This window comes from Tympanuchus pallidicinctus, unplaced genomic scaffold (genome assembly GCF_026119805.1).
Source record: "Tympanuchus pallidicinctus isolate F22 unplaced genomic scaffold, pur_lepc_1.0 scaffold6, whole genome shotgun sequence".
In the NCBI taxonomy this organism is placed as follows: Eukaryota; Metazoa; Chordata; class Aves; order Galliformes; family Phasianidae; genus Tympanuchus; species Tympanuchus pallidicinctus.
In genome coordinates, this window is record NW_026294780.1 from 44460802 (window position 1) to 44475518 (window position 14717).

Consider the following 14717-nt stretch of genomic DNA (forward strand, 5'->3'; position numbering starts at 1 on the left):
CTGCTTTGTGGAACCTGAGGAATTCCAGTCTGCCCTCCAGCATCCAGCAGCTCTGTACCTTTTTTTTTTTTTTTTTTTTTAAATCTCCAGCTTCCAATTGTGAAGGGATTTCTAGTTCAATCTCTACTAAAATGTCTACAGGTAACATGTCATGTTTCGTTGGCGTGTTTCTGTGATCTGAAATATGAATTGGATTCTCTTGGTTACATCTGTCAATAACACCTCTCTATTTTATCATCCATTTCTTTAAAACTGTTGGCTCAGGAAAATTCCCAGGCAATTTGTAGTGAGGTTCTACTTAGCAGCAGTTTATGGTGCCAAGGTGAATTGTGAGAGCCATTGCTTTTCCTATAAGACCAGATGTAGTAAAAATAGATTTGACTTGGATTGTCAGCTCAACTAAAAGATACTGTTGGTAGATGAGGAAAGTGATAATAGTTTGGAATGAGTACATAACTGCTGCTTCTGTACAGTAAACACAAATGTTTACTTTGCTCATGGGGCCAATGTTTCCTGAACTACAGAAATGAGCACTTTTTCCTTCTGTTTTGCCGTATAGATTAAACTTTGAGCTTCCTTAATGCTGGTCTTTGCTTGATGCCTGCATAGAAGCACTATTAACCTTTATCATAAACATGTTTATCAAAACACGTCGTGCTTATGGGCAGTAATGTTTTGGATTGCCATCCAGGGGGTCTTTGTTTTGTAGGCTGATGGGGTAGAAGAATGCTTAGAAAGTGTCTGTAACACTTCGTAGCGCTGCATGTTTCTGGCAGGTTGTCATCTTTAATTGTTCCAGTCAATCTGCATTTAGTTTCAGGTTGGACAAATATTTTTGAAGTCTGCCTCCCACCCCTAAGATCTGGTCCTGTTCCAGCTGTGCTTCCATCATGTAGTCTTGAGCCTGTAACTGGTGGAAATGTTTCTGATGAGCTGTCATAAATGTTTTTGACAAGATGGAAATAGAATTTAATGTGCCATTTTGTCAATAACAAAATATAATTGTAGCTAGTGTTTTAATATTGGGTGGCTGTCTAGAGGGTTGTGCTATTACTCTTTGCGGGTGTAGAATGTTTTTCTGTTTGCTGCAGAACCTCAGCAATTGAATATCCTTGTGCTTTCCAAACACTTTGCTAAAACTTTAGTGCCACGTTCATTGGCAGCGTCTTCAGAGTGCCTCTCAAACAGAGCCAACCAGACATATTGGGCCGGATCGTTGTGCTGTTCCACAGCCAACTTTGGCAGTCAAACTCAGCCGTGGTTAACATTGTTACCCTGTCTTTCAGCTTGGTAGCTTGTGTGCCAAACACAACCCCAACAGGAGTTTGACATAATGGTGAAACAGGAGTGCATGGAATGCTCTGACCTTGCTTCCAGCATTGTTCTCAAGTACATAGGACGAAGTAAAAGTTGCAAACCTTCATTCGTGAGCAGTGGAAAAATGTCCTACTTTATTACCTGCTTATTTTGTACATAAAGAACTATCGAAATATCTACAAATTTTCCATCTGAGCTTAACCACTAAATCTCATTCTTACAATCTATCAGTAAAAGAGAAGATCAGCACCTTCTACAATGTGGTAAATCTCTTCTGCTTTCTAGAAAAACTAAAGTCGTCCTTCTTTCTAGCAGTACATGAGCTTCTGTAATATAATGGCAAGAGAAGTGCTTTGCAGCTGTGACAGTTCACAAACTGAACTGATGCACTCTGTGACTTTGAGGGGAAAAAAAAGAAAAGAAACAACACAAGAACAACCAAGAAACAGGAAAACAACCCTACTGATTGATGTCTGGGAAGTACTGTCTGTGGGGAAAGTGACAAGGTCCTAAAGGATTTGTACTGTGACAGCTGTAAATAGCAACGTGATTCAGGTAACTGGGAGTGAAAAGAGTATGTGGCACAAGAGTGCTAACTTCACTTTCTGTGTGGCAATTCTTTCTGAATGTGCTTTGGTTTTTGTGCATGTGTTGCGTTTAGAACTGTGAAGCTCGGTTCTTAATGCCTTTTGATCTTGAATAACTTGAGGTAAATATGAGCTTCACAAATATTTACATCTGCTCTAAAGTAAAAAAAAAAAAAAAAAACAAAAAAAAGCCAACAGTATAGTTTACTGTTATGTAAATACTTCCTTGTAAATGCTATTGAGTTTCCCCAGTGTGCAAATACAATGTCTGTGGTAAACAAAGACTGTACAGTACTTAGTGTAAGATCCTACAAGCACAGGGTATGGCCAAGCTGCTCTTTTTGCCATAGCTAATACCATATCTTACTCCTTTGATCACATAACAAATGCTTCTTCTCCAACTTGACAGTTTTCAGGCTGCAAGGTTTCGTTCTTCAGTGTTTGTTCTTTTGAGTGGAGAAATTTTATGTACTCTGCATTGGCAGAAGGAAACTGAGGTGTTAGCAACAAAACCATTAAGCTTCATTTTGGGGCAGGGAAGTAAATGTAGGGCTGCAGATTTATTACTAATGATGAGCAGAAGTTTGCCTGTAGCTGAAAACTAATCTGTAAGGTAAAAATGGGGTTTCTCGGTAGAAGCATATGAAGTTCCAACACAATAACAGGTGACTTGCAGTGTGCTGGCAGTGAAAGAGAACTGTGGCTGTAACTATTTGCTAATACTTCAGTGTTTCTATTAATGAGCTGTTAGGGGACTTCAGCAAGCTGCAAGAAGGTGCTAGGAAAGAAAGACTGAAAGAAGCTGTGAAATAGTGACTGTTGGCAAGTAATCCTAGGTGTGTTGCTCTGGCTTTGCTGGTCTTCCCCTTCTGTATCTGCGGAGACTCCTCTGTTGATGAAGAACTCTGGCATCAGTTGCACGCTTAACTCTAAGAGTTGCCTTCACCTTGAGATGCTGTTGGACTGCTTGCATTGCTATTACAGAAGTGAAGCACCTGCCACATTGGCTGCCTGTGGGCTTTTTTTTTTTTTTACTGTTCATTTACAAGTGCATTGATGCTAGAAGAAATAGTTAATAGTCCATTTATTCCTGTGCTTGGCAGGCATGTGTATGTCTGCATAATGGACCAGGGAACTGATGCAGCTTAACACTGACCAAATTTTGAAGAATATCTTAAAGCTCTGTCTGCCCTCCAGTTTAACTTGCTGTGTTGTTGGCCAGTTCCTCATGGCAGAGCAGGTGGGAGCAGCTAGTACTAGCTAGCAATTAAAAGTCTTCCTAACAAATAGATCTGAAAGGTGCACTTTTAAGACTCAAATATGGGTTTTTTGAGTGTATTCTTTCTTTTGGAAAGTAGTTTTCACGTCCTTGTCTTGTCATGTTCTGTGTTATTACCCTGTTCCTTACAGAAGCAGAGACCTATGTTTTAAATTTGAAGATCTGTAGCCTCATTGATCCTATGTTAGCCTGTGCTTTGGAAACGTAGCTTTCATCTTTCAGAACAAGCAAGAAGAGGCTGTTTTGTAAGAATTCTTTAAAAGCTGCTTGTTGTTCTTGAATCGTGCACTCTTTGTAGCTCCAAGACCAGCAGCTGTCTCTGCAATAAATTTGTCTCACTGACCACTTACAGCACATTAATAAAAGAAATACTTGTTTGTTTGTTTAGTTTGCCTTAAAGGAGTTACACAAGAAGTTTGTCCTTGCTGCATATAGCTGCCAGAAGGAGGGAGCTGGTAACTAATGAGAGTAGTTTCATCTCTGGCATTGAGCAGGCTTGTTTTCTCTGAAAATGTTCTGAAACAGAAACGTAGGCAAGAGAAATGGTTAACTGGGAAAGGCCAAGATGTTTTTCAACCCTTGTGATCTTCAGAAAATAAACTGAAGGAAATCCACTCCTGGCAGAATCATAGGAGAACCTAATTTAGCCGGCGTGAAAGTAAAATTAGGAGAGTTTAAAGAAGTCCTTGAAAGTAAGAGGAGGGTAAAACTAACAAACCAGCTGTATATTCAGATCAATGTGGTATCAAGTTAAACTGCATTGTATGTCTTTGTTAATTTGTGTAGCAAGGATGATTCAGTCTCCTCATTTATTTTCAAGACTCCTTCCAAAGAGTATTTACCTCTTGCGAGATCAGCAGGCCGTCCTGTAGCTCCCAAGCAAGGTGTGACTGAATCACATTGACGTGCCTGGTAAGGACTGGGGCTAAGCATACATTGTGGTGCTGATAGCTCACTCACTGATTTAAAATGCACACTATCAAAGTAGATCTGAATGTAATGAACAGATTAATTCCCTGATTTGTTATGTGGTTGCAGTTACCGCTTCCCAGAAGTTACACAACCAGTTTTGGCTTCTCTTCTCTGTCAGTGTATGAGGGAGGGGCAAATTGTTGGAAAGTCCTGAACTCTTTTTATGCAATCACTTCAAGTTGTGTGCTTCATCCAGATGTGGGCTGTGGGTGGCTTATTAGCAACCTAGTAATTGTAACATTAAAAACCACTATGTGGTGTTTTCAGGTAGTCTCCACTGCACTGATTATGATGCATACAATCAAGCATTTTACAGTCTAAGTGCCAGACTAGATGAGAAGTGTGAGCATCCGTGAGCCTTTTGTCCCTTCGCAGAAGACTGATTTATCAGTATTTAGTAGTTCTTCTCTATGGAGTCCTCACCTTCACAAGTTTGGTTTCCTGCATTAGCTGTTAATAAGAGCCTAGCCTGTTTGGCTGAGGTTCAAAAATTGCTGGCTCATAAATAGAAATGCATTAAACTTGAACATCTGGAATGTTTCCAGTTATCTACTGTGCATTCTCATATAGGTAATAGTACCCGTGACATGAATCCATGAACTGCACTTCAAGCTGCTCCTAAATCATTACAGTTTGCAACCTGCAGTATGAAGGCAACCTGATGCAGGTATTGATTTATTATAATACTCTTGGCTCCCACAACAAAGCTTTACAGTTGTGGCTATTGCTGTGTTGAGGAGAGCAGACAGTGACTATGGGAAGGGACTTGGAACCAGTTCTGGCTGTTCCAGTTTAACTCAGGGTTGCTCACAAATCTCTGTTTTCACCATGATTGTGTTGTGTTCATTGTATACTTTGTAATATCCGTGTCCCTGAAGTAACAGGGGGAACAGAGATGTGTATTTGGTTTCTTGGATTTAATTGAGAATTGTACTTAGTGAAGATGTGTGACTTCACTTGAGAGCTGTGAGTGAAGTATATTCTTACTCATCGTAGAGGCTATGGATTCTTTTTACCTTCAGGGAATTGCATTGCTTATGAAAATGCTTTCCAATGCATCTTCATTCCCAACTGTTCTGATTTGCAGTTTCTACTGTTGTCGGTTTGTTGCTGTTGATTCACTTTACAAAACTACACTGCTTATAATTTTTTATATCTACCTGTTTGCAGCCGTGGCATTTTAAACACCAGGACTTAAGGGAATAACCATTTGTTTCACATCACTTCAAAGAAGATTGTCAAATTACAGTGAAATAGACATGTTCCACAAAGCACTTTTCTTCTGACAGAAAATAGCAATTTTCTTCATTCTGTTACAAAACATTTTACCGAGTTTTGCAGGAATTGCTTTTCTAAAATAGGAAAAACTGAAAAAGCAAAGCAGATATTTTAGAGAAATCGAACGTTAATTTTAAAAAAATTAGTTCAAATTTGAAAAGCACAAAAACTGCTTTACTGTAATTGCCACACGCAAGTATGGTAAATCTACAGGGAGGAAAAAAAGCCATTCTGCTAGCTTGTGATTTCTTTTACAAGGCAAGCTGAAGAGAATTTGGTTTTTGTTTTTAGCTTTAATGGCTCAGGTGCAACCTTATGGATCACTGGGTAATTATATTGTAAAATTTCTGTACCAGTACCATCCCTGTATCTCAGCTTTTTCCAGCAGAGCATTAAGTGACGTGAGTAACATCTGTCACATACGCTTTGTCCTTTCCTCTTCACCTCGAGGATGCAGCAGTGTATTTTGTTTTCAGAATTTCCTCCATTTTAGCTTGTTTGTACATGCTAGGCCCTTGTACGTGTCAGCCCTGTCTGATGACTTCTCAACAGGTTGGCTGATTTGAAAGATTAGGAGCAATCTTGATAGTAATTTTTACAGGTTTCAAATTGGCAGGAGGAGACCTGTAGGAAATAATAAATTTATTTCTCAGGAGTCATTAAAGAATGGGGATGGTGAGTACTTATGAATGTGTAAAGCACAGGAAAAGTTTAAATAGTAGCTCTTGTCTTCTTGAAAAGAAGAGACACTCAGATGTGAGGCTTTAAGCTAAGAAGCAGGGCTACTTAGGGCTACTTATTTCATCTGTTTGCCAAGATGCCCACTGAAAGTGAACCTGTTGTATTCGTGTTGGGGAAGGGAAGATAGGGCATTTCTTGCTGTGCAACCGGACGATGCTTTTACAGCCTTTTTGATTCTCTTTAGTTGTTGGCCTTAGGCGAAGCCAAGAACCAGGAATTGCTTTCTGCTCAGAGCAGCTTTTCCTCCTTATTGGAAGGTGCCTGGGCCTCTGAGGATGTTGTGCCTGTGGTTCCTGGGGAGCAGAGCTTCAGGAGGAGCCAGGTGAGGAAGGAATGCACACCTGTCTGCTGGGAAAACACCTCATGGCAACCTTGTGCTGGCAGCTGTAATGTGATGCAGGCTGCAGCATGTATGAAACTTCTCTACTGACAGAGAAATCTTGGAATGGAACCATTATTGTCACTTGTAGTTTAATATCATCACGCTATTTGGAAATACTTAGTGTTGATTTCATTGAGCCTGTTCCTTATGCTGTACCTTTCTGTGTTGCGTCCTTGGTCTTCTCACTGCTCACCTCCTGGCCTCGTTCTGTGGAATCAAGGACCTTGTTTGCAGTCTCTGTAATAATAAACATAGCTGTTGGTCACCAGATTTGATGGAATTAAAGTATCAGAGTATTAAGTTGCTGTGAATGTTGTGGTAATGTGTGTAAGTTGGGAGAAGAGGAAGAAGCGCCCTGTAAATGGCAAACTGAGGAACAGCCATCAGCACCAGAGTAACCAGCAACCAGCATGGAGGGTGGTTCTCCAGGTTCTGAGCTATGAAAGCTGTGTAACTTTAGCATAGCATGGTACGTGTTGATTTTCTAATATTTTGGTGTTTAGAGAAGGTTGCTCCAGAAGGCACTGTCAGAGACTGCTTACTGCAGTTCATCAGGACCTTGTGTGTCAGGTTTTGACCTTCTACAAGAGTGATTTCTAAATGTTTTGATTGTGTTTTTTAATATGTGCCCTGAATATCTGTACGCTTATTTTGAATTTATAAACGTGTACTAATAGGTACGTAATAAATGTGATAAAGATTGAAAGAACACTATTTTAAAAAAGTCTTTTATATACTGCTAGTACAAGAAACATGTTCTTCTGCATCCCAAGGGACTGTCTTTCCCACCCCATTGGATACATGCACCTCACTTTGGAGACCCCTGGTCTACAGGATTGATATTTTGCAGCCTCTCAGAACAGCCTGTGCCAGTACTGCACAACTCACTATGAAGATACCTTTTTGCCTTCTGATCAGATAAAATTTCCAGTCCCGTAGTTGTTTGTCACTTCTCTTCCTTCTGCTGTTTGCTTCCAGGAAAATTTGGTTTGAGTTCTTCTTAGGGACCCTATAGGTAGTGGAATCCAGCAGGTAGGTGACTCCCAGTCTTCTCCAGTTTTCATAGCTTTTCCTGGGCTGTCATTTGCTTAAGCCTGTTTGTCTTTGGGGCACTTCTCTCATACTGAGGGGGTGGCTGGGAAAAGCAAAGCTGGACGTGGTGCTCCAGATGCTGCCTTGTAAGTGCTGACTGGCTGGGAATAAGCACCTTCCCAGTGCTTCTGCTAACGCAGCCCAGCATGCTGCCAGCATGCGTTGCTACGAGAGTGCGTGCTGCTGACTCATGTTCTTTTGCCTTGGTGATCCAGCTGATTTAATGCTGATGTGTTTTCAGAGGCTGTCGTTAAGATCAGCTGCTGGACTCTTGGGGATGGAAAGGCTGAGCCTTTTCAGTGCAGAGGAAATGCACTGCCCAGTGCTCTCAGCCTTGCAATGTTCTTTAACCCTTAATGAACAGGTGACCGAGTAGCAGTCAGAGTTGTTTGTACTGGAGAGGAATACAAGTGTTTAAGGAGCTAATCAGAAGGTATTTAAGGATTGTTTAATTGTCATTTTAATTTAGGAATATATACTTGCATACTATTGAGTAGAACTCCTTTGAGCCTTAATGTCACATGGTCTTCTGGCTTGTTAGTACAATTGATTCTTTAATGTTTCCTCAGACACCACCCCTGGAGTATCTAAACAAGTTATATATAGGAAATTCAGATGCTTTCACATTGTTTCAGCTTTGGTAGACTTTAGAAAACTTGACTAGAAAGTTTTCGTAAGATGAGGAAAATGAGCAACAGTGCAATTTGGGGTAATAGGGATGGGTGGTTTAGTGCCAAAGTCTTGTACAAAGCATTAACCTGTCCTGCTTGGTAGCAAACTCGGGAGAGGCAGCGTCTTCCTTGAATACTACTGCAGCCTCAGTGTGGATTCTGAAAGAATCCTGCATTGCACTTTGAATGTCCACTACTAAGAATATTCAGTACCAAGACAAAAAAAAAAAAAAAAAAAAGCTGTTTATGCAGCAGTTATGCTGCGCACAAGTTAGTCTGTATTTCTAAATAACTGTGCCTTTAAGGGGCTACTAGCAGAAAACTGTCTCAGCTGCTTCTGTGCATAGCAACAGCATTATCTGTCTATTCATCTAAGGTGTCTTGCTTTTCTGGTCCTTTTTAATCTACTAGAACAGTGCAGTTGGCCATAAATCCTTAGATTTATCTCTTTGCTTTACCCCCTCCTCTACTACCTGTTAGCTTTCAGTGGCCTTGACGAGACTAGTGAACTCATCTGTTGTCCTAATGCAAGCTGCTTCTCTTCCTCAGGACCTCAGATTCTGAATACATTGGGAAACCAGGTGGAGATGAAAAGCAGCTCTATCGTCAAGAGTTGCAGGAGCAGTTTTATTCACAGTAAGGTGAAAATGTTGGTATGCACATACTTAGCAGTATGTTGTATCTAGTCTACCTGCGTTTCTCTGTGTCAGGGCATGTGCAGTCTCTACCCTTGTTCACTTGAGGGTAGGTTATTGGTAACTTTTGCAGTCACTGCATCCAGGTCTGCAGAAGCAGACCTTGTGGTGCTCTTAGTCCAGATATCCAAACTCTTGGGGTATTTTTCACATGGAACAGTATTATCAAGAAGTCCCGGTCACTCTTAGTATTCTTTTGAACAAATACCAACAATTTCAAGTGAGGGTGTTGGAGACAAAGCTTGTTAAATCGTTACAGTAGAGCTCCAGCTTATTTGCAGCCAGAGGCAGGAAAAATATTGTCCTTGTTGCTAAATGAGGTTCTCTTGTGGATGTAACTTGTTAATGGTTTTTTGGGGGAGCTTGTGCTTTTCTGGCTGTCCACTTCTATTATATTGTCCTTCTAAGAATCAGCCCTTCTCAGGATTCAGTTAATCTTTCTTTCTAGAAAGAATAGCTTTACCTTTATGTAATTAAAACTTTTTTGTTATGCTTAGCTGTTTAAGTATTCATGCTATTTTAGTATAGTAAAATGTTGAAGTCCTTTATTGCTGTTATGGTTGTCATTTCCAGACTTCCTTCTAACTTCCTTTTCATTTTTTTCCTGAGTTTTTTTCTTTTTTTTTTTTCATTTTTTTTTCCTAAGTTAAAAACATCTACAGCTAGAAGCCTCGAACTAATCCTTCTCATCCTATTTGAAGCTCACCTGTTCTGTAATTCTACATTTACCATTAATATTTTTGACAGCTGTCATTCCAATTCTAATCCGTGTAATGATTTTTTCAGGAAAAATGTGTAATGCTGAAAAGGTCTGACTGTTATACCAGTGCTTTTATCAGAACCTTTGTCAAAAACGTTCCACCAGAAGATTCTGATCAAGTTAATTGGATAAGATACTTTCATCAATCATTTAATTCTTTACAAATAATATGTATGCAGTGTTGACTGTGAACCTGCTTGGTGTCAGATCACTGTTGGCTGTAGATTGTCCCATTTCCCTTTTACAGTAGGCTTTTGAATGTAAGACTGGTTTTCTTCCTGACTTCTGAGTCTTACCCAGGATTCAGGTTATATAGAGGTCTTTTTTTTTTCAAAGCTCTGGATTCCAGAAACTGAGTGCAAGGTATCTGGTTCTGTTGATATAAAAGTTCTGTGCCCACTTGATACCCTTAGATCAAACATGGTATAATTGTATTTTTTCTAAGATAGGTTTATTGAACTTTTATTATTTTGATGCTAACCTTTTCTGTTGTATCTGACATCTTCTGCTGCTCAATTCTTCTACCTTTACACATTCATGTCAGTTCTTGTTCTCATAGCTAAAGAGAAAGCACCTGCAGGTGGTGGATGTACCACATCTTACTGACAGGTATGGCAGAGAACACCAGTGTCTACAGGTTGGTGCCTCTTAACCACTGGTGAAGAGAAGGTTTTTGATGCATATAGCATTGGTCCACATTTGTGTGAGACTTAAGATTGTGGCATTGCGAAGAAATCTAATATTGTATTGTCAAGAAAACATTGATTTACTTCTTTCTCTAGATTGATTACCCAGCCTGCCAGGTAGCACTTCTATTATGGTGAAGGACGTATAACACTATGCCTGGTACCTCCTGTCAGGGCTTATCAATGAGCAGCAGTGCTTCATCTCCAGAATAAATCAAACCCTCAGATCCAACATGGAACTTAGCTGTGTCCCAGTTAAAGCACTACAGTTTGTGTGCAATCAGCCTCAGTACTTGGGTGCCTATAGGAACCTCAGTTTCTTGCAAATCACATATTTAAGCACTTGCAAAAAAATTAATGAATGAATCTTGGTACGAATGTTAAATATGTCCAGTGCTGTTCCCATGTTGGAAGAGCTGAAGAAGTGATCGTGGCAGTAGTATTTGTGTTGGTTTGGGTTATGTTTGATTCTCATCAATGTCCTGTTTGATGGGTGTGTTTTGGTTTAGGCCCAATAAATGTTGCAAGTACATCAACTGTTGCATCACAAGTTACAAACTCAGGCAAAAATCACTGTGTGATAAAGGAAGCCAGGAAGCCACTCTTTTATCTAAGGATCTAGTCATTAGCAGGATAGCTTGGGAAAAATGAGCTTGATTCAGATTAAACCTGGGGAAATCCATGTCTGTGTAGACCCAGGAGAGTGCTGTATTACAGTCTGGAGTATTTTAATCAATTTGTCTCTGACATTATAGCTGGTTCTATACCTGTGAGATTAAGAGGTGGCACAGGACAAGCTTGTTTGTAGCTACCATGGGAGAAAGGATATGTCTTAATTCTAACCCCTGCTTAAATAGTCATTGGATATTATCCGGGGAAGCTTACCTTCAAACCTGCTAGCTTGAAAGATGATCCAAGTAACTCTCATCAGCCCTCTGCCACCTGCACAAGCTGTGGGGATTGATGGTAGCCTGGAGGACTTTTTTGATGTGGGGGAAAGCTTTTAAAGAAAGGTAGGAATAGAAAACTGTGTCCTCATTGCCTGGAAGACTAATTGGCCTGGTTAAGGAGGTATAAAAGTTTAGATGTACAGAGGGACAGGATTTAGTGGGAAGATGTTGATGGTAGGCGGACGGTTGGATGGGATGATCTTGGAGGTTTTTTCTAAAACCTCCTGGTGATTCTGTGTTTCTGTGAAATGGCTTAGCGTAAGTGGTGACGAATTCTTAAATAATCACAGTTAGGTTTCAAAGGCATTTAACCTAGAGGGATTTTTTTTTTCCCCAAAGTTTAGAGTAGACCAAGAAAGTAATTGAAGTATCTGAAATCATTGCAGAAGGCTTTATTTTTTTCTTTCTTCAAGTTCATAATTTTATAGTAGGACAATCTTCAGCTTGGAAACAGCCAGACTGCTCTGTATATGTATAGCTGGGGTAGAGATTGAGACACCTCTGTGCAGGAAGCTGTAAGAGCAGCTCTTGGAATTAATCAAATAACACCTCTGGAACGTCCTACTGGAGTCATTCAACTGGCTCTATCCCTCGAATTTTGTCAAGTACTTTTCATTTAAAGCAAGCTATACGCTGTAAGTAAACATCTCTGTGAACAGATGGTGTGTTAGTATTAGAAGTGTTTGTAAGAGAGTTTCATTAGCCAGATGAACTCAAGTAATCTTACTGACTGTTGGACTGTGTAACTTTTAAAACTGTTCCTGATTTGTTTCACCAGGCTACAGTAAGTACTGATGGAGGGAGGCAGTTCTACTTTAGAAATTCTGTCTAAGCTTTTCCCCAGCTTAATCTTTATAAGTTTGATGCTAAGCACTCTTTTCAAGATGGAAAATGTAACTGACATGGGAATTCTGGATATACAACTTGCCTCTATTGGATTTTTTTCCATCTGTTTTTGTTTTGTTAAGAAATACCAGTTTATTTATTATTGTTGATTGCTTTTTTCTTCTTTTATTTCAAAAACCAGGTGTAAGGGTCTATGGGACAGAATTGAGAAGAGTACACTTAAACCAATGTAACTCAGTGATATTGGTGATATTTTTAAATGAAGTAGAATTACAGAAGCCATTTGACTCATAATACACGTTTCCTGCATGGAAAAACTGTTATCTTCATCTTGTCTTAAGTCCTCATACCACAACAGCATATAAACCACATTATTATTTTTTTAATGGCTGGTTAATGTCACAGATAAATAAGCTTAGTTGGATTTTCCTTCTGCTGCTGTTACTTTGATACTCATCAAAGCTGAAGTGGCTCACTGCTTTCCTGGACCTCTTGCCTCTGTTTATTTTTCTTGCAGTTTTTAGCTGCTTATAAAGTTATTAAAGGACTGCCTACTGGCTATCAAAACAATGTGTCTTCAATTTGAATTTATTTTTAAAAGTACAGCTGTAAGATTGTACCTAAGAATTCATTCATCTCACTTGGACCTTTCAGTTATTCCTGTCTCTTTTGATGGAAAAATCAGGTTGGGGGAATAACAAGAAGAAAATAAATAATAGTACTGATGCTGCCCCTGTTCATAGATGTCAGTTGGTACCACTGTGATATAAACATACAGTATGTCTAATCTCTAAGGCAATTGCTCTGTTTTCATACCTTTCCAGTAGGCATTCTGTCAGTAGTGCCAGTCAAATTCGGACAAAACTCTTGCTTTATTATCAAAGGTTAAAAAATCTGGTTTCATATCTCAAAAGCTGTGATGGATCTTCTGAGGTTCAGCCACTAGAGGGGGTCTAAACCTACCCTCTGTGTAAGTACGGCTTTTCCTAGTCGATGAAGCATCATCTTCAAGCTTACGTGCTTGCTGAGATGTTGTGGAAGCATAGGTGTGTTTTAAGGTGTGTGCAACTTTGTAATTTAAAACAAACAAATCTCACATGAGGCTGTTTTTGAAGGATAACTCTTCAGAGATGTGTATAGTTTAACCATTTGAGTAACTTTTTCTTTGCAGGTGATCTTGTGAATTTGTGTACCGTCGATGATGGCAGAGCACCCACCGTTACTGGATACCAGTTCGATTATAAGTAGTGAAATCCCTCTTCTAACTTCCCCTATTGTTAGCGGGGATGGAGCACAACAGGTAAGAAAACTTCAATATCTTCTCTTTCCTTCCCCTTCTCTTTTTCCAACAGCATCATTGATATTGATACTGGAATATCTTCATATGAAGTATTTTTATGTAGCTCTGGTCATTAATGTATTTGAGGGACTGAGCTGAAGATGGAACTAGTGCAGAGAAGAGATTTTTTTAGGAATATGAAGCAGAAAAACTGTCTTCTGAAAGAATGTTTTCATAGAAATGCAAGACTAGGCAGCTGCCAAGCTGTTGAGCCATGGCCAATTCTTAATTTAGAAGCTACATATTTACATTATCACATGACCTTGTTGAGATTGATAAGCTTCGCCCCGTGTTAGAGCTTATTAGCTCATAAACATGCTAACAACTTTGGCCTCTAGAGTGACTGTCTTCCTTAAAAGTGGGCATCTTGAATGGTGGGACTTGCTCTTGGATGTTTGTGTCTGCCTGGATACTTTTTGAAGTATTCTGTTAGGGAAAAACAGTCAAGCTGATGACTAAGAACAACACAACTGCAGTTTTGTAATGCTTTAAAAGGGTCAGCTCCGGAGAGAAACTGTATGTGTGTGTGTGTGTGTGTATAAAATAATGATTCTCCCCATCTTTAACTTCAGAAGAATATTTTAGATTCCAGAGAAGCTTGATTCTGGAGCAGCTTCTAATTGAAGAAAAGGGGTGAAAAACAAAGTTGTCATGGAGCATCTGAACAGACTGAGAGATCACTGTCTGTGATGACAGGAGTCTGCTGGTCTCTTGTTTGATCTTTAGTTATCATAAAGAGGAATTGTTGAATTGTTTTGTAGGGTAAAAATAACAAAGAAATGTAAAATGAGATTGGAGCATTGATTGCAGCAGTTCGTGAAATTGGGTTTGGGCTGCAGTGAGATATTTGTAGAACAAGCTTAAATGCTGAGAAATCTCATTTATTAAATGCACAGACAGAACATTCCAGAAAAAGAGAGAAGAGGCAATACTTACTCTTGCTTTCTCCCAGTTCTGCTTTCAGATATGGAATTTGAGAAGCAGTAACCTGTAACATGCAAGGAAATGAATGTTACTATTTTCTTGCATGTTCTGCCTTATATAGTTTAATTTTGAAGCCTTGCAAACAGAAAGGAACAAAACATGCGTATGTAAAGTTAAGCATTCCACCATTTATTTTTT

At 39.5% G+C, this 14717-nt stretch overlaps 1 protein-coding gene across 3 annotated transcripts in view; it reads left to right on the top strand.

Moving 5' to 3' along the window:
- Positions 1-14717, top strand: part of FNDC3A (fibronectin type III domain containing 3A) — a 114294-nt gene that overhangs the window by 2583 nt on the left and 96994 nt on the right. For 2 of the 3 annotated variants that reach the window (XM_052664525.1, XM_052664526.1), the window contains exon 2: positions 13428-13556. In XM_052664525.1, the coding sequence (XP_052520485.1) occupies positions 13455-13556 (102 nt within the window). In that variant the 5' untranslated portion in view covers positions 13428-13454. Of the gene's footprint in view, positions 1-13427; positions 13557-14717 lie in introns of those variants that run through there. The other variant, XM_052664529.1, reaches the window with a different exon arrangement.